At 38.0% G+C, this 18,274-nt stretch overlaps 1 protein-coding gene across 2 annotated transcripts in view; it reads left to right on the top strand.

Moving 5' to 3' along the window:
• Positions 1 to 18,274, top strand: part of USP12 (ubiquitin specific peptidase 12) — a 112,968-nt gene that overhangs the window by 69,947 nt on the left and 24,747 nt on the right. Inside the window, exons 3-5 of one of the 2 annotated variants that reach the window (XM_012501949.2) lie at positions 2,666 to 2,879; positions 7,367 to 7,449; positions 13,283 to 13,512. In XM_012501949.2, coding sequence (XP_012357403.1) covers positions 13,300 to 13,512 — 213 coding nt within the window. In that variant the 5' untranslated portion in view covers positions 2,666 to 2,879; positions 7,367 to 7,449; positions 13,283 to 13,299. The remainder of the gene's footprint in view (positions 1 to 2,665; positions 2,880 to 7,366; positions 7,450 to 13,282; positions 13,513 to 18,274) is intronic. The other variant, XM_030818607.1, reaches the window with a different exon arrangement.

Consider the following 18,274-nt stretch of genomic DNA (forward strand, 5'->3'; position numbering starts at 1 on the left):
TTGTCTCTTTCATTGCCTGACTGTTGACTGTCTTGTAAATTAGTAGTTACACGTAGAGACATGATTAAAGTTTAGTGGTTTTGCTTAAGGCAGGAATACTTCATAGGAGGTAAGATATATTAAAAGACACACAATATTGTTGTTCACTTTCAGCAATGCTGAAATGGCTGGGGGGTTTAGGTCTGTTCACTCTGTTTTAAAGATCCGTATCAACTTTTAACCGAATGCTTTGAGCATCCATTGATAATTATTGTTTAATCCGTTATTTACAACCATTTCTTCTGATTTTATTCACTGGACTTTAAAAACTTCCTTCATCAGCTGTTTAGTGCCCCTGAAATATGGTTCTTATAAGAAAGGCAAGATGAATCTTTGATGTTTTTCCTTTTATATATTAGTTTGAACTGTCATTGGAGACTAATGAGGGCTGCTTTTTAAAAAAATGTCATTATGTATACACACACACACACACACACACACACACACACACACACACACGTATCTTTTTTTGTGGAGAAAGTCTCATTCTGTCACCCAAGCCTGAGTACAGTGGCACCATCTTGGCTCACTGCAACCTCTGCCTCCAGGTTCAAGTGATTCTACTGCCTCAGCTTCCTGAGTAGCTGGGATTACAGGTGCGCGCCACCACACCCGGCTAATTTTTGTAATTTTAGTTAGAGACGGGGTTTCACCATGTTGGCCAGGCTAGTCTCAAACTCCTGACCTCAACTGATTCACCTGCCTTGGCCTCCCAAAGTGCTGGGATTATAGGCATGAGCCATTGTGCCCGGCCTAAAATGTCATTTTAAATTTATGAATTTGCAGTAATCCTTTTCTATTAAAGTTGACACTTATATTTAAGATATCCCAGGCTAATCTTGCACATTGTACATTTCTTATCGCAGATCTTGTATCAGCCATATCTTCAAGGTGTCCGAGTTCTTTGGATGGGAAAAGGGTGTTTAGAGAACACAATCTGGGTATAGGAGAAACTTGTTGCTGCCACACCTTTTCAGTGGACAGAGTTTGAAAACACGTACACACAAACATGCATGCATGCACACAGACATAACACTTTCAGAGTTATAAAAAGACATAAGTTTATATTGATATTTCCAACTTAAGTTTACAAGGCTTTTTATTTTTCTTATTATAGCATCTTTTTTTCCTTTACATTAAAAATTTTGGTTCCTAAGAGTATTAACATAATTCCTTGTTTGCTTTGTCCTATGATATAGCTACAATAGTTTCAAAATAACAATATCAATAAATTTGTTTTTTTGTTTGTTTTTGAGGCAGAGTCTTACTTTGTCACCCAAGCCGGAGTGCAGTGGTGCAATCTTGGCTCACTGCAACCTCCGCCTCCCGGGTTCAAGCGATTCTCATACCTCAGCCTCCTGAGTAGTTGGAATCACAGGCATGTGTCATCATGCCTGGCTAATTTTTGTATTTTTAGTAGAGATGGGGTTTCACCATGTTGACCAAGTTGGTCTCGAACTTCTAACCTCAAGTGATCTGCCTGCCTTGGCCTCCCAAAGTGCTGGGATTATAGGTGTGAGCCACTGCGTCCGACTAGTAGATTTTTGTTGTTGTTGTTTAAAATGATTAGACTATATCTCATTAGGCATGTATGGTAAACATTGTTTAAGTTACCTGAAGTAATTCATTTCTCTGTATTTCTACCATTGAATCCGTACACATTTAGGTTTTGTTTATTTTTGTTTTTAATTTTAGAAATTTCTTTTTTTATTTTAGAAAAGATAGGGGGTACAAAGTAAATGTTTTATAACAACATTCTTTCAGAGAAGTCTCATTTTCATCCATCTCTCTATTATTTTCCCTCTTCTCCTATAAATAACCATTTTTGTTAGCTTTTTGTTTATCCTTCCTCATTTATTTTTAAAAAATATAAACAAATGGTCTATGGACATACATTTGATGTCACCCAATCTTAAACATTTTTCTCTGCCTAGCCTTTTTAACCTAATACTGTATATACTTGATCTCACCCCATAGTAGAAATATGAGAATTATCCTCATTCCTTTTTTATAGTTTCATAGTGCTCCCCAAATCTTCATGACTGACTTTTAGGTGTTTTATTAGCTAGCTTTTAGAGCCAGTGTTTATTAATGGAAGGGAAAAGGAAGGCAATACATATTTATCAAACTGTGTGTCATTTACTTTATAAAGTAGGGTTATTCCCCCCTACCCGCCCCAATTACTAGAGTGGAGAGAAGTAGAGTTCAGTAAGATGTAGTGACATGCTCCCAATGACATGGCTGGTAAGAGAGAAATTCATAGTTAAGGATTTGATGTCTTTCCAATACATCATGAATACTGTGACTTGGCATTTCAGTGATTGTTAGACTGTCATACTGGTGACTTTTTCATGTAACATTTCAGGGGATCTTGTTTTTTTATTTTTTGTTTTTGTGTGTTTTAATTTGGATGTACCTAAGAACCTGATAGAAAACTTTACTTTTGTGATTTCTAAAGAATTTTTGAGAGTTGTATTTTAAAATGTATAATAAAATGCAGTCAGTGTTATAGTAACAGTAGTAACCGATTGTCATCTCTTTCTGTTCTCTCAACCATACACCGGGAATTTCTCTCTTGAAAATGTGTTGCCCTAAATTTAACAAAACTTTTTTTTTTCTGTTGCAGTTTGGGAATACCTGCTACTGCAATTCAGTTCTTCAAGCACTTTATTTTTGTCGTCCATTTCGGGAAAAAGTTCTTGCATATAAGAGTCAACCTAGGAAAAAGGAGAGTCTTCTTACATGCTTAGCAGATCTCTTCCATAGCATAGCCACTCAGAAGAAAAAGGTTGGAGTAATACCCCCTAAGAAGTTCATCACAAGATTACGGAAAGAAAATGGTAATTCTACTTCCCACTGTATTAATGACATACTAGGAAGGTTAAATATAGCGTGCCATAATTCCAGCACTTACTGAGCATCATCTGTATGCCTGATAACATGTTAGCTGTTGAAGAAACAAGGACGACACTCCTTTCTTCAAGGAGGCACTCATTTACTGAAGGAGATAGTCTCACAGTAATTAATACAAGATACAATTAATGTTTGCATTGCGTTATACAGTGATAAAATTCTGTGTGGCAGCAAATGAGAAATCACAGTTTCTCTTTTTGCTTGCTTGGCTTTTCTGTCAAGAATGAAGGGTATTTTTTTTTTTTTGCATGCTTATGCATTTGTTGTTTTCATAATGCTTTCGTGTGTGTTAACTCATTGGATCCTTGCAGTAGCCTTAGATAGAGAGCATGTCATTTCCCCCATTTTAGCCATGAAAAATCAAAACCTAAAAAAGGCTTGCCTGGAGCCACACTCCGGGGAAAGAGCTAGAAAAGACCTTTTGGCTTAGGGTAGATAAGTTTTAATCCCCCATCCCCTTTTAAAAATAGTTACTGAGTAAGCCCCACCTCCCTTTTCTCTTTTGAAATAATTGTTCATTTAATTTTCACATGCCAGTAAGTTAGACATTATCACCCTATGAAATAACTGAGGCTCAGAGAGGTTAATTCGTCCAAGGTCCCACAGAGTTACTAAGTGGTGGAGCTGGTATACAAACTTACTTCTCCCTGATACGTAAGCCCAGTGTTTTTTTTTTTTTTTTTTTTTTTTTTTTGAGACGGAGTCTCGCCCTGTCGCCCAGACTGGAGTACAGTGGCGCGATCTCGGCTCACTGCAAGCTCCACCTCCCAGGTTCACACCATTCTCCCGCCTCAGCCTCCCGAGTAGCTGGGACTACAGGCGCCCGCCACCACGCCCGGCTAATTTTTTGTATTTTTAGTAGAGATGGGGTTTCACCATGTTGGCCAAGATGGTCTCGATCTCCTGACCTCGTGATCTGCCCACCTCAGCCTCCCAAAGTGCTGGGATTACAGGCATGAGCCACCGCACCCGGCAGCCCAGCCCAGTGTTCTATTTAATGTGGGACACTGCCTCAAAAATTCAAATGGAATTTAGATACCATGTAGACTTCTGGCTTTTGTTTAATGTAGGCATTTTAATCATGTAGAAACAAAATTGAATGGTATTTTTAGTTGATTTGTTACCTATTAGAGGTAACAAATAGGTAACAAATAGAGGCTCACAAGCAGGATTTAAGAAGTCTTTAAGATTGATTATTAAACACCCTAATGTGTAATCATGCCCTTAAATTAGTCAGTTGACACTGTACACAGTGAATTGAGGTAAGCCTGGATCATATCTAGTTCCCTGAAATATAAGATGACCCAGAAATAGGCTATAGGCTGTTATTCTTGAATTTGATACATTTGTTGAAGATTTGTTCATTTTCCCCACATACACATGTAGAATAATTAATTGCTCTCAAAAATACATCTTGTTTCCCCTAATGAAAGCTAAACATATACACTTTATTAGATTACAGATCTGTTTATCTTGTTTTTTAGAAAATCAAATATAACCTTAATGCTCAAATGTGGATTAAGCAATTAAGTCTTCTCAGTCTTTTTGTGTGTGTCTGTACGAAACTTTAAAAGTTTTGTCCTTGTGGAAAATTTATGTACTTGGTAATTGAACATGGCACCCTTTCTCAGTGACTTTATTAGTATTTTGTAAATGTTCAGTGCCTGGACATGGTGGCTCACACCTGTAATCCCAGCACTTTGGGAGGCCAAGGTAGGAGGATTGCTTGAGCCCAAGAGTTTGAGACTAGCCTCGGCAGCAAAGCAAGACCTTGTCTCACAAAAAATTTTAAAAATTAATCGGATGTGGTGGTGCACATCTGTAGTCCCAGCTACTTGGAAGGCTGAGGTGGGAGGATCGCCTGAGCCCAGGAGGTTGAAGCTGCAGTGACCCCTGATTGTGCCACTCTCCAGCTTGAGTAACAGAGCAAGACCCTGTCTCTAAAAAAAAAAAAAAAGTTCAAAAGTATGCAGCTCATACAGAGCATACATTATTTCCCTTTTCATTTAATAGTACATTTCTCTTGGCCTTATTAACCTATCACATGGGCTCTTTATACAATGATTTTATTTTAGTTAGGTTGACCCTCATGCTGAATAGAGGTAAAATACAGTTACATACTTATGGCTTTATATGTTTGTCAAACTTGGGGTATTTTTACAGTGTTCGTTATTTTTTCCAAATGGGCTTTTTTTCTTTTTTCTTCTCTTTCTCTTTCTTTTTTTTTTTTTTGGTAGAGATGGGGTCTCATTATGTTGCCCAGACTGGTCTTGAACTCCTGGCCTCAAATGACCCACCTCAGCCTCTCAAAGTGTTGGATTACAGGCATGAGCCACTGTGTCTGGCCTTATTATTATTATTTATTATTATTTTTTAATAGTTCAATAGTTACTAATTTTTTTGTATTTAGGCAGATTGAATTGGTAACACAATAGAGTTCTTAAATACTTCTTTGAAAGAGACTGATTCTAGAATAAATATTTATTCTAAGCCCATCTTCTCATAAGTTTTGCTTCATTTTTCTAAACTTCAGAAATAATGCTTAATAGAAAAGCCATTTTTTAATAGAAAAGCATTTTTATTATTTGATGTTGCTGACATTTGCAAATATGTTTTGAAATATATTTTTGGCTTTTGAATTTTCCTTTGAGAATTGTGTAGAGAAGAATATACAAATCAAAGAGGATTTAATATATTATTCATTGCATATCTTTCCTTCTGAGATTTTGTTTGTTTTAAATCTTTGGAAAGTATGTTACTCATTTCAGTATTTCCACTGATTTTCACTGGTAGATGGTTCTCACTAAATTAATTTCCTGCCATACTATGTTAAAAATTTTATTCTCAATAGATATTAGCCCCATATTGTTTTAACCACCATTGCTTTATGTTACTAATCTTTTTGATGTCCCTGGAAAGAACTGATTTTAATTTCTATTTATTAATGAATTTTTGTTTTTACAGTTTTAACTCATGTTACCTAATCATAGCATAAGAGGACTGTTGCACAGTGCTCCTGCATAGAGTACAGCAACACTGGCTCCATGCATGTTACCTGCTGATGGGATGGATGCTAGCAGAGTGTTTGAGTAGACTAATTATGATAGATATATTTCCTGTTGTGTGCCAGACACTGTCTAGGAACTGATGATACAGAAATATGCCTTCAGGTATCTGACACCCTCGTGGGGAAGCAGACAGTCATCAATTGTGTGATGCAATGTGTCACTGTCACGAAAAAAAGAAGACTGGGAAAGGGGACAGAGGATGAGGGAGTTGCTAGTTCATATGTCAGTCGTTGGGGAATGTCCTTGATTAGGTAATGTTAGATCAGAAAGTTGAAGACATCATTTGAAGATCTGAGGCAAAAATGTTACCATCAGTAAGAAGAAAGTGCAGGTTGCCTGAGTGCTTGAAGGATGTCAAGAAAATTAGCATGGCAAGAGTGGAATAGGATGAAGATAAAGTCAGAAGAGCAGGGGCCTAAAGCTTGGGTTTTATTTGGAAAGCCATGGGAATCCACGAGAGGGTTCTGAGCAGGTGGGTGATACATTCTGATTTGTTTGAGAAGACCCTTTGGCTGCTGGGTGGGCCTAGGCAGCATGAGAGTAGAGGCAGGAGACCAGCCTGGAGGCTGTTGCAGTACCCAGGTAGGAAATGGAGTCATCTCTTTACAGGTACTGCCTGTGGGTGATCTACTATTATTTTGGAAGAAATACAACATAGGTTGGTGATCTGATTGTGTTAGCTAGAGTTGACCCTCAACTGGACTGTTTGGGATCATTTTAGGTGGGCCTGAAGGCCACATCAGCTGGCATCTGTAGCTGTGTGCTCTGACTCACTGAACCTTAGCGGTGTCGGTCATTTAAGTTATTGTTTGGGGGCAGATCTACTTTTCTGTCATCATCTTAGTTGTTTCAATCCCTATTGTCCATCCATCCATTCATTCATTCATTCATTCATTCATTAAAAAATGGGAAATACATCTCATTATGTGGCAGGCACTGTTGTCAGTCCTAGGGATGAGATAGAAAGGGTCCTTGTTCTTAAGGAACCTGCATGGACATAGCAGCGTTTCATGTGCCTTGGAGAGATAAAAAAAAACAGATAAATTTAAGTCTTGGTCTCCCTCAAGTGAGGAAATTTTAGTTGTTCGCAAATAATACCTGTTAAATATATTTGAGTAAATAATTTCTTATGTTTATTTCAAACAATTCTTTTTCTCCAAAAGAGCATAAATGATATTTTGTGTAATGAGAGCTTATAGCTATTTCTGAATTATGAGGAGAACATAACCTATTTTTAAGCAGTGTTTTTCATTTTTTTTTGCATTATTGTTGCAGCTATATCAGGACTATAGTAGTTTATAATCATACATTTATTTAATAATGAAATTGTCTGTCTCTCCCACTAGACTGTCAGTTCCATGACGGAGGGAACCCATTTGTTTTTGCTCACCATTGTATTCCCAGCACATAATCCAGTTCCTGGCACATAGTAGGTGCTTACTAAATATTTATTGAATGAGTGAATGAATGAATGAAATTGTTAAACTTCCAAAGCAAGTTTGAAGTCCACCTTTCCCATTATGCTACTTAGCAAAGAAGAAGGCAAACCATAAGAAAACCAGGGTTTTAAAAATTAAATATAATGCAGTTCACAGGGATTGTCCTGAGGTCATTCATCAGTGTTATTTTGATGTTTATGCAGTCCTGGTTGATGCTTTTAAAACTATAGTGGCTGCTTTCATGTACAGCAAAATTCTGGCATATTCAGTATACTCTAAGGAAAATGGATTATAAATAATCTTAGAAATATTTCAACAAAAGTTTAAAGATTATTTTTTGGTTTACTTTGCATCTCGTTTTCAGAGCATTCAAGTCATTGGAGGTATTTTTGTGAATATGAAATCATTGCTCTATGTTAAAAGAGCATCCAAAAAAAGATGTGCATTTTAAAAAAGCAAAAACATTTGCACATTTTTACTTAAAAAATAATTATTTTGAAAAACATGTATATGCTAAAATTCTTTTCAACAGGGAGAAATTAGGCTACTTCAGATTGTGGCATCAAGCCAATATGTAGTTAGCCACTGTAGGGAATTAATCATCTCTAACCTTAACTAGGTCCTCAGCAGTGTTTATAAAATCTTTTCACTAGTTCTCCCTGATTATTCTTCTTTTTAGATTCCTCTAGGACTTTTCCAGTTGGTTTCCAACTTTTCTTAAGCCCCTCAGCTCAACTTTAGCATAATTATCTTCCAATCCTTGTCTTAGTGGACCTGTTTGAGGTGGGTGGTTCCAGATTTGTGACCCGGAAATGGGTGAGTGAGTGAGAGATAAAGGTTCTTGAATTGTAAGGGATTGAGGTGCATGCACGTCGGGAAGCTGCCTAGACACTGACATGTCAAGGTTGGTGCAGGAGGCAAAGTGGAGAGAGAAACTGTGAATCAGGCCGTCAGTGGATGAGGAGGAGGTTGGAAGATGACCTCAGAGAGAGGAGGGTTGAGGGTCATAGTATGGCTGTATCTTGGGCACTTTTGTGATTGAGAGCAAGTAGCAGAACTAGAAAATGCCAAAGGTTGATAAGGCGAGGGAGTTTGTTTAGAAAAGAATGCAGGACCTAGAGGGAGCAACTTAGAAAGGGTTGGGAACAAAGAAAATCCCAAGGATGAGAAAGGAAATAAGGTACAATAAGCAAATGAAAGTAGTAGAGGATAGGAGATTGAGGTTGAGAGGGGAAGTGTTTATTATTTTCAGGGACGGAGGATTATTGCATTGAGGGGCAAGGTTAGATAATTTGCTTCAGTTAGCTCAGCTGTGGTCTAGACTTTTCCAACTGGTGGAACCACGCGAGGTTCTATGCATGACTTGGCCCAGCCTCGGAGGGATGGAGTGGATTGCTGAGAAGATTTTTGAGTTGCAGGCTGTCTCAGTGTTGGGAGAGGTTGCATAGACTTCTGCTCTGAGCAGGGAGAGGGGAATGGTGTCCCAGTGCTTTAGATCTACTATCTCTTGTGGACAAAAACCCACACACAGTGTACCAAATTCAAGATTAGTTGTTAAGTCCATGTAGGCTAGTACGGAGCTCTTAGAACTCATGACTTTTATTGTTTTTAAATATAACATGGGGATTTTGCTAAAGGCTAATGGGTCCCTCAGGCTAAACTTACAGCAGAGAAGTGAACTGTGGCTTCAGTTGCATTCTTAATATTATTGTATTTGATTTGAGACCCTAATTTGTCGAATGGATTTGGATATATGAAAATAAATAATAACATGAAAAAAGTTATTGTGAATTTTACCATGTAATGCAAGAGATGTCAGGGAAAATTCCTAGGGAGAAAGATTCAGGGTCTATAAATTAAACTTGTCTATTTGCAGTGTGAAACTGAAGGAAAGGAGACTTAGTGGATTAAGTGAAGGGAGCTGACTTGAACTAGGTAGATTTAAATGGAAATGGAACAGACTAGACATGCAGGAAATGAACTTTAAAAATTGAAAGGGTTTGGGAAGTAATTGTATATGAAGAATATGCAACAGACAGGCAGATTGCTTGAGCCTAGGAGTTCGAGATCAGCCTGGACAACATAGCGAGACCCCTATCTCTTAAAAAAAAAGGAATGTGTAACAGGCAGTGACGGGGAGCGAGGAAGTGGACTTTTTGTATGGAAAGCTCTATTTTATTTTTAAGCATACAAATGATATATGCATAGATTCTTACAATAACATTTTAGTACCAAACAAACCTAGAAGTTTCCCTGAGTGCTCTGCTTCCTCCCCAGCTCCTCAATCTCACTTCCTTTGAAATACCTTGATCCTACCAAACCCTTTTCTATGCATTTAAATATATATGTCCAAATAGGAAGCCACAGTTACATTTTATGGGAACTTAAACAGTGGTAGTTTCTTTTTTTCTTTTTCTTTTTCTTTTTTTTTTGCGAGACAGTCTCACTCTGTCGCCCAAGCTATAGTGCAGTGGTGCGATCTCGGCTCACTGCAACCTCTGCCTCCCGGGCTGAAGTGATTTTTGTGCCTCAGCTTCCTGAGTAGCTGGAATTATGGGCGCCTGCCACCGTGCCTGGCTAATTTTTGTATTGTTAGTAGAGATAGGGTTTCACCATGTTGGTCAGACTGGTCTCGAACTCCTGACCTCAGGTGATCTGCCCACCTCAGACTCACAAAGTGCTGGGATTACAGACATGAGCCACTGCTCCCAGCCGGTTGTTTGTTTTTCATGAGTGGGATCCACATGTGTTCAGCATCCTTGTTTGGCTTTCTGTCTTGGAAGTTTTGCCATGTTAATTCAATGGAACTGCTTCCATTTTAACCGTTGCCCAGCATTCCCTAACAAAATTATAGCATAATTTAAATAAATCATTCTCCTGTTGATAAACATTTAGGATATTTTCAGACTTCTGCTGTTATAAATAAGCAGCCGTGTTTATGCTTGTTTCGGTACATGCACAGATACTTACCTGGCATTGATACCTGGGAGAACTAGGTTGCATTATTTTAAATCTGTTACCAAAATTGCCTTTACAACGTGCCATGCCAGTTTATACTCCCAGCAGCAACAGTTGAGAATGTCCATTTCTCCATACTCAAGCTAACACTGGATGGACACGAAGTCAGTTTTTATTTTGCCAAAGTGATGGGCAAAATGATGTTTTGTCATTGTTTTAATTGTTATTTCCCAGTCCCTTGTCATGTATTATTTAGGCATTTGTATTTCTACTCTGAATTGGCTATTATTTTCCTTTGCCAGTTAAAAAAAATTTTTTTCTTATTTTGTAAAGGGTTTTTTTAAAAAAATATTCTGTATATTAAACCTTTACATAGTCTGGATATTAATATGCAAATAATTATCCTTGTTTGTCACTTGTCTTCATTTATGTTGACTTTGCCATACAGAAGTTCATAATTTTTACATAGTCTTTGATGTGTTTTGTATTCTGTTCAGTAGCAGCAACAATTATATAGGTTGAGCATCCGTAATCCAGAAATCTGAAACTTTTTGAGCTGCATGATGCCACCTGGGTGGCTGAGGTGGTAACAACTTTACTTTCTGATGGTTCAGTGTACACAAATTTAGTTCCCTGCACAAAGTTTTTAAAAATACTATATGAAGTTGCACTCCATCTTGGGCAACAAGAGCAAAACTCCATCTCAAAAAAAAAAAAAAAGAAAGTACTATATAAAGTTACCTCCAGGATATAAGGTGTATATGAAACAAATGAATTTCATGTTTAGATTTGAGTCCCATCCCCAAAATACCTCATTATGTGTATGAAAATATTCTCAAATCTGAAGCAGTCTGAAGTCCCAACCACTGCTGGTCCCAAGCATTTTGGATAAAGGATATTCAACATGTAGTGATATTGCCAATATTGTTACTGTGGTTGTTGTTGAACAGAATACAAAACCTATTGTTGTATTCTAGGCACTTTTAATCTTCCTACCAGCCTTGTGAGGTATAGGTACTGCTGTGAGCCCCCTTTTTCAGATGAGGAATTATGGAACAGGGAGGTTGAATAAGTTGCCTTTGCCACACGTGCAGTTAGAGGTAGAACCATAGCACCAACCCAGACAGCCTTGCTCTAGCAGCTGTGCCCCCCCCAACCGCCATAAATAGCTTCACTCATTCCCTTTCTGTTTTTACAATAACTTTGCAAAGAAAGATGGTATTCTGTTTTGTTGTTGTTTTTGAGACGGAATTTTGCTCTTGTTGCCCAGGCTGGAGTGCAGTGGTGCAATCTCGGCTCACTGCAACCTCCACCTCCCGGGTTCAAGCGATTCTTCTGCCTCAGCTTCCCAAGCAGCTGGGATTACAGGCGTGTGCCACCATGCCCGGTGAATTTTTTGTATTTAGTAGAGACGCAGTTTCACCATGTTGGCCAGGCTGGTCTCAAACTCTTTACCTCAGGTGATCCACCTGCCTTGGCCTCCCAGAGTGCTGGATTATAGGCATGAGCCACTGCGCTTGGTCTGCTTTTTTTTTTTTTTAAACTTACCATGGGATTGAACATTTTCTCTTGTTTCTTAGCCCTTTGATTATTTTTTTCTTATAAATTGATTGCCATTTATAAGATTGCCCACTTTGGTTTTCTTTTATATGAGATTTGCTTTTATATGTTGAAAATGTTAATAATTTTCAGGTTTCACTTTTTTAAAACTTTTTTAAAGATTTCTAATACATAGAACTTAATTTTATGTAGTCATATCTGTATCTCTTCTAAAATGTAATTGTTAATTCCTTTTATCTTAGACTTTCCCTAAATTTTTTTCTAAATTTGTGTGCATTCATTTTTAACATGTAAAATCTTTCTGGAACTTATTAAATGTATATTGAGGATCTAAAAATAAAATGTCCTAAATAGGTAATTTTTCTCAATGCATTTTATTGACCAATTCATGTATGTTCTTGTGTGTGGGCTCACACTGGGCATTACTTTGTGTGTGGCATGGTGGAGTCAGGCCGCCCAGTTTGAATCCTGGCCCTGCCATTTCTTGGCAGTGTGACTGTACTCTCTCTCGTCCCATTTTCATGTTTACAAGTAAAGTTAATATTACATGGTTGTTGGTGATCAAATGAGATACTGCCTCTAAAGTCCTTACTGTTCTATGGTAGAGTTGTATATTGCCAAGCACAGGGCAAAGCACGCTTGATGTTAGCACCACCAATATTTCAATTATATTTATTCGTTTGTGTAACTGCAGGGAACGTTTTGTGGAATTATAAAGTCTCACATTTGGAAGGGACTTGAGATTATCTGGATTATATAGATAAATCTTGACAACATGATTCTTAAACCTGACTCTACATCAGAGTTAGTTGGAGGAGCTTTGAAAAGCCCCACATTCTGGCCTTACCCTTATCAACTAAATCAGAATCCCTGGGATGTATGGTTCAGTAATTTATTTTTGATAAACTTTGTGGGTCTAAAGCAATTGGCTTGGCATTGGCAAATGGTTGTCCAACTTCTGCTTTAAAGCTTGCCATGTTGAAATATTTGTGGAATAATAAGTTAGGTAAGCTAATAAGCAATTTCTTAAATTCTCAGTATTTGTTATGCTAATGTATAAGGATAGGTTTTGCCCTTTTCTCAGGATCAATTAGTAGTATTTTTAAACAAGATTTTAATTAATTTTACATTTTCCCCAAATACAGATAAAAGTTTTAGATGTGAAAGTTATTTGTTATGCATTACAAAAACATTGTGCATTTATATTTTAGTTCTGATCCAATACTAGATATTCTTTTATAAATTGGTTTTTTATGAAGTTATGAATTCTGAAATAATTCTCTAATATTATGTTTTTATTTTTAGAGCTTTTTGACAACTACATGCAACAAGATGCCCATGAATTCTTAAATTATCTACTAAATACAATTGCTGATATTTTACAAGAAGAGAGAAAGCAGGAAAAACAAAATGGTCGCTTACCTAATGGTAATATTGATAATGAAAATAATAACAGCACACCAGACCCAACGTGGGTTCATGAGATTTTTCAGGGAACATTAACTAATGAAACCAGATGTCTTACTTGTGAAACTGTAAGTATATCATACGATTTTGTATAGAGAAAAATTGAATTACTACGTTAAAGGTTGTTCTTTGAGAAAGACAGAATGGAAGATGAACTTGAAAGTTGTAATTCTTAGGTATAGGAGTTAAAGGTGTATTTTTCATTTAAAAGGAATCTGTCTGTATTCTTAATGTAATGTTGCTTATTGACAATGAATACCTGAGGTGATAGAAAGATACTTACTGTAGCTTGAACTGTTTGATTTTCTCTCGGTTTAGGAGGCCATAAAACCATGTTGTGGAAATTATGTCTTAGGACATAATCTCATAGGATCATACAGATCAGGGAGGCATATTAATTTGTTTTTCCTTTTTCTACGATTACCTTTAGTATCCATTGTTGGGATAAAAACTAAAGCATACAGTGTACCCTCAAGGAGGGGAAAATATCCCACTTGCTGGACACTTTGTAAAGATGAAGCTTGAAAATTGTTACACCCAGGCTGGAGCGCAGTGGCCCAATCTCAGCTCACTGTAGCCTCGACTTCCTGGGCTCAAGCAATCCTTCCATCTAAGCCTCATAAGTAGCAAGGACCACCAGCACGTGCCACCACGCCCAGCTAATTTTTAAATTTTTATTTTTTGTAGAGACAGGGGTCTTACTGTGTTGCTCAGGCTGGTCTTGAACTCCTGGGCTCAAGCAGCCTTTCCACCTTGGCCTCTGAAAGTTCTGGGATTACAGGTGTGAGCCATTATGCCCAGCCAGTCATGTTCTTTATAGCATTTTTCCTATTCAGTACAGAATCCAGTTTAGAGGGGGACATTGCATTTAGTTGTTTCTTCAGGCTTCTTTAACCTGAAACATTTACATGGTCTTTTTTTTTTTTGAGAATATGCCTCCCTCACCTTTTTAAAATCAGATGTTCTCATATTTAGTGTCTCTGATGTTTCTTCCTAATTAGATGCAGGTTATACATTCATGGCTAATAATAATACATCATTCATGTTGTGTCTTTCTCGGGGCATCACGTTTGTAGGCACACAATATCCATCTGCCTCTCGGTGGTGAAGTTAATTTTTGATCACCCAGTCAAGGTGGTGGTGTTTCTCCATTTGATTTATTTATTTGGAGACAGGTTCTTGCTCTGTCACCCAGGCTTTAGTGCAGTGACACTGTTATAGATCATTATAGCCTCAAGACTCCTGGGCTCAAGTGATCCTCCTGCCTCAGCCTTCTGAGTAACTAGGACTACAGTGCATGCCATCACCCCCAGCTAGTTTTTAAACTTTTTGTAGAGAGAGTCTTGCTGTGTTACCCAGGCTGGTCTTGAACTCCTGCCCTCAAGTAACCCATCTGCCTCAGCCTCCCAGAGTGTTGGGATTACAGACGTGATCCACCGTGCTGGGCCAGTTTCTCCACTTTATGATGACTTTTTTTTTTTTTTTTTAAATCCCCTTGCAATTAGGAGGCAGTCTGTGGGGAGAGACAAATACCTCCCTCCTCATCAAAATCTCACCCAAGATTTAGCATGCATTTATGATTTTGCCTGATCTCATCTTTACTGTGGCAGTTGCGCTGCTAGTTTTTAATAACATTGGAAAAGAGGGTCCACAAGCAAGAAAGCTAAGAGTCCTGTAAAGTCTCCATAGTTTTGCCTTTTCCAGAATATTGTGTAGTTGGTGCATGGTATACAGCCTGTTTGGATTAGCTGCTTCCACTTAGCAATATGCATTTAAGGTTCTCCCATGTCTTTTTAAGGCTTGATAACTTATTTCCTTTATTTTTGGCTGAGCAACATTTCCACTGTATGGATGTGCTGCAGTTTTTAAGTTCATTCACTTACTGAAGGACGTCTTGGTTGCTTCCAGGTTTTGCCAATTATGAATAAAGGTGCTATAAACATTTGTGTGCAGGTTTTTGTGTGGATGTGAGTTTTTACTTTGTGTAAATATCAAGGAGCATGATCACTGGATTGTATGGTAAGAGTATATTTAGTTTGATAAGAAACCAACATTCTGTCTTCCACAGTGGCTGTACCATTTTTCCTTCTTACCAGCAGTGAATGAGAGTTCTTGTTTCTCCACATCCTTGCTGACATTTGGTGTTGTCAGTTGGATTTTGGCCGTTCTAATAAGCGTGTAGTGTTGTCTCATGTTAATGTGCAAGGCCCTAATGACATATGATGTTGATCATCTTTTTGTCTGCTTATTTATCAACTATATCTCTTTAGTGATGTGTCCAGATCTTTTGTCCATTTTTTAATCAGGCTGTTTTTCTTTGAGTATTGTCGAATTTTAAGTGGGGTTTTTTTTCGGGTATAATTTTGGATACTAGTTCATAATCAGGCGGGTCTTTGGCAAATATTTTCTCCCAGTCCGTGACTTGTTTTTCATTCTTTTAACACTGTTTTTGGCAGAGCAGAAGTTTTTTTTTTTGAGATGGAGTTTTGCTCTTGTTGCCCAGGCTGGAGTGCAGTGGCTCCCCGCAACCTCTGCCTCCCGGGTTCAAGTGATTCTCTTGCATCAGCCTCCCTAGTAGCTGGGATTACAGGCATGCGCCACCACGCCCGGCTAATTTTGTAATTTTAGTAGAGACAGGGTTTCTCCGTTTTGGTCAGGCTGGTCTTGAACTCCCAACCTCAAGTGATCCACCCACCTTGGCCTCCCAAAGTGCTGGAATTACAGGCGTGAGCCACCGGGCCTGGCTGGCAGAGCAGAAGTTTTTAATGTTTTAATTATCAGTTTTTAATTTTAATAAAGTCCAACTTTTTCTTTCATGCATTATACTTTTGGTGTTGTATCTAAAAAGTCATCAATAAACTAAAGGTCCCTTAGAATTTCTCCTATGTTATCTAGGAATTATATAGTTTTTCATTTTATATTTAAGTCTGTGATCCTTTTTGAGTTAATTTCTGTATAAGGTATTATAAGGTTTATTCTGGGTTAATTTTTTTGCATGTGGGTGTCCATCTGCTCCAGCGTCATTTGTTGAAAAGACAATTCTTTCTCTATTGAATTGCCTTTGCTCCTTTGTCAAAGATGAGTTGACTTTTATTTGTGTGAGTGTGTTTCTGGTCGCTCTTTTCTGTCCTGTTGGTCTGTATATCTGTTCTTTCCCCACTACCATGCTGTGTTGATTACCGTAGCTTTAGAGTAAGTCTTAAAGTCAGGTAGTCTCAGTCCTCTTACTTTGTTCTTCTTCAATATTTTGTTGGCTATTCTGGGTCTTTTGCCTCTCCATGTAAACTTTAGAATCAAATTTGCCAATACCCACAAAATAACTTGCTGGGATTTTGATAAGGATTTTGCTGAACCTATAGATCAAGTTGGGAAAAAAATGATGTCTTGACAAAGTTGAGTCTTCTTATCCAAGTACATGCACTGTCTCCACTTATTTACCACTTTTTTTGCTATCTTTCATTGGAGTTTGGTAGTTCTTCCTCATATCAATGCCATGCGTGTTTTGTTAGATTTATATTTAAGTATTCATTTTAGGGGGTGCTAGCACCAACTATGCTGGGTAGAAGATGAGTAAGACATAAGCCTCTGATCACAAGATACTCCTATGGTAATGAAGACTGGCAAACCAGTGTTCAGGCAATTCCAGTACAGTGTGTTATCGTATGTGTATGCACAGGATGCCATGCCAGCCAGAGAATAGTAGACCTAATCCAGGTGGGAGTGGGAAGGATTTGGACAGGTGAGGGACGGGCTTCCTAGAGGAGCTCATGCTTGTATTTTAGAAATACAATTGGTAATGTCTCAGGTGGTAGGAAGCTGGTATCTATAACACCCTTTTCTGGTGTTCTCTGTGAGGGTTCCTTTTCAGTCTCATTCCTTGGCTTCTCTTTTTCCATTCTTTAAATGTGGGTGTTCCCCAGGGTTTCATTGTCGTTTGCCTCTCACTCTGAATTGGGAGGATCATGATCATGTTCCATTTTATTATCACATGTGCTGATGAGTCTCAACTCCAGATCTCCACCCTAGACTTCTTCCCTGAGTTTTAGACTGGGATCTCCCCATATTGTGCATGACATGACATTAGGACATATTAGTCCAATAGCAGCCAGATGTCTTTACAACCACTCTGAAAAGTGAAATACTGCCCTACTTGGTGACCACTTGGCACCAACTCAATCGCAAATATAAACGTAGTAACTCATGCACCCAGGTGATCTAGAGCATCCTTGTGTCTAGGTTTTTACATGATCATAAAAGGAACATTTCAAATGAAGACCCCTGAGGCAGTGTCTGAGGACTTCATTTTGAGGAATACAAAATTGATTTTGAGAAACACCAGACTGTGTAACTTTTACTTCTCTATAGCTTACATGTAAATTCCGGCCTGATCTGGCTTTAGCCTACCTCTGCCATACTATCTCTTGTCACCCTACCCACTTTTCTACAAAGTTGATGTGTTTTCCTTAAACATAGCATGTCCTCTTTTTTTCTCTCTGAGTTGTCTGTGTTCCCCCCTTCTTTTTCACCAGACTTTTTGAGACTCAGGTCAGTTATCTTGTAGTGTTGCTGTATCTTCCATCATACAGTGGAATGGCATCTTAGAGAAGGGGTTTCGGTCCTACGGTTAGCTTAATGTTGAAGTCAAGGAAAGTCAATCACCATTGGAACTCCCTTCAACTGTCTATAAAATACGCTATGCACAGTACCCTGGTTTATTTATATTTGCATAAGTACATACTTTGTACAGTGACATGTTCTGTGACAACTTACTGAGTTCTATGAAGAACTCTACGTACTAATAATAATCTTGATGTAGTATTAAAATGAGAA

The sequence above is a fragment of the Nomascus leucogenys genome, chromosome 9 (assembly GCF_006542625.1).
Source record: "Nomascus leucogenys isolate Asia chromosome 9, Asia_NLE_v1, whole genome shotgun sequence".
In the NCBI taxonomy this organism is placed as follows: domain Eukaryota; kingdom Metazoa; phylum Chordata; class Mammalia; order Primates; family Hylobatidae; genus Nomascus; species Nomascus leucogenys.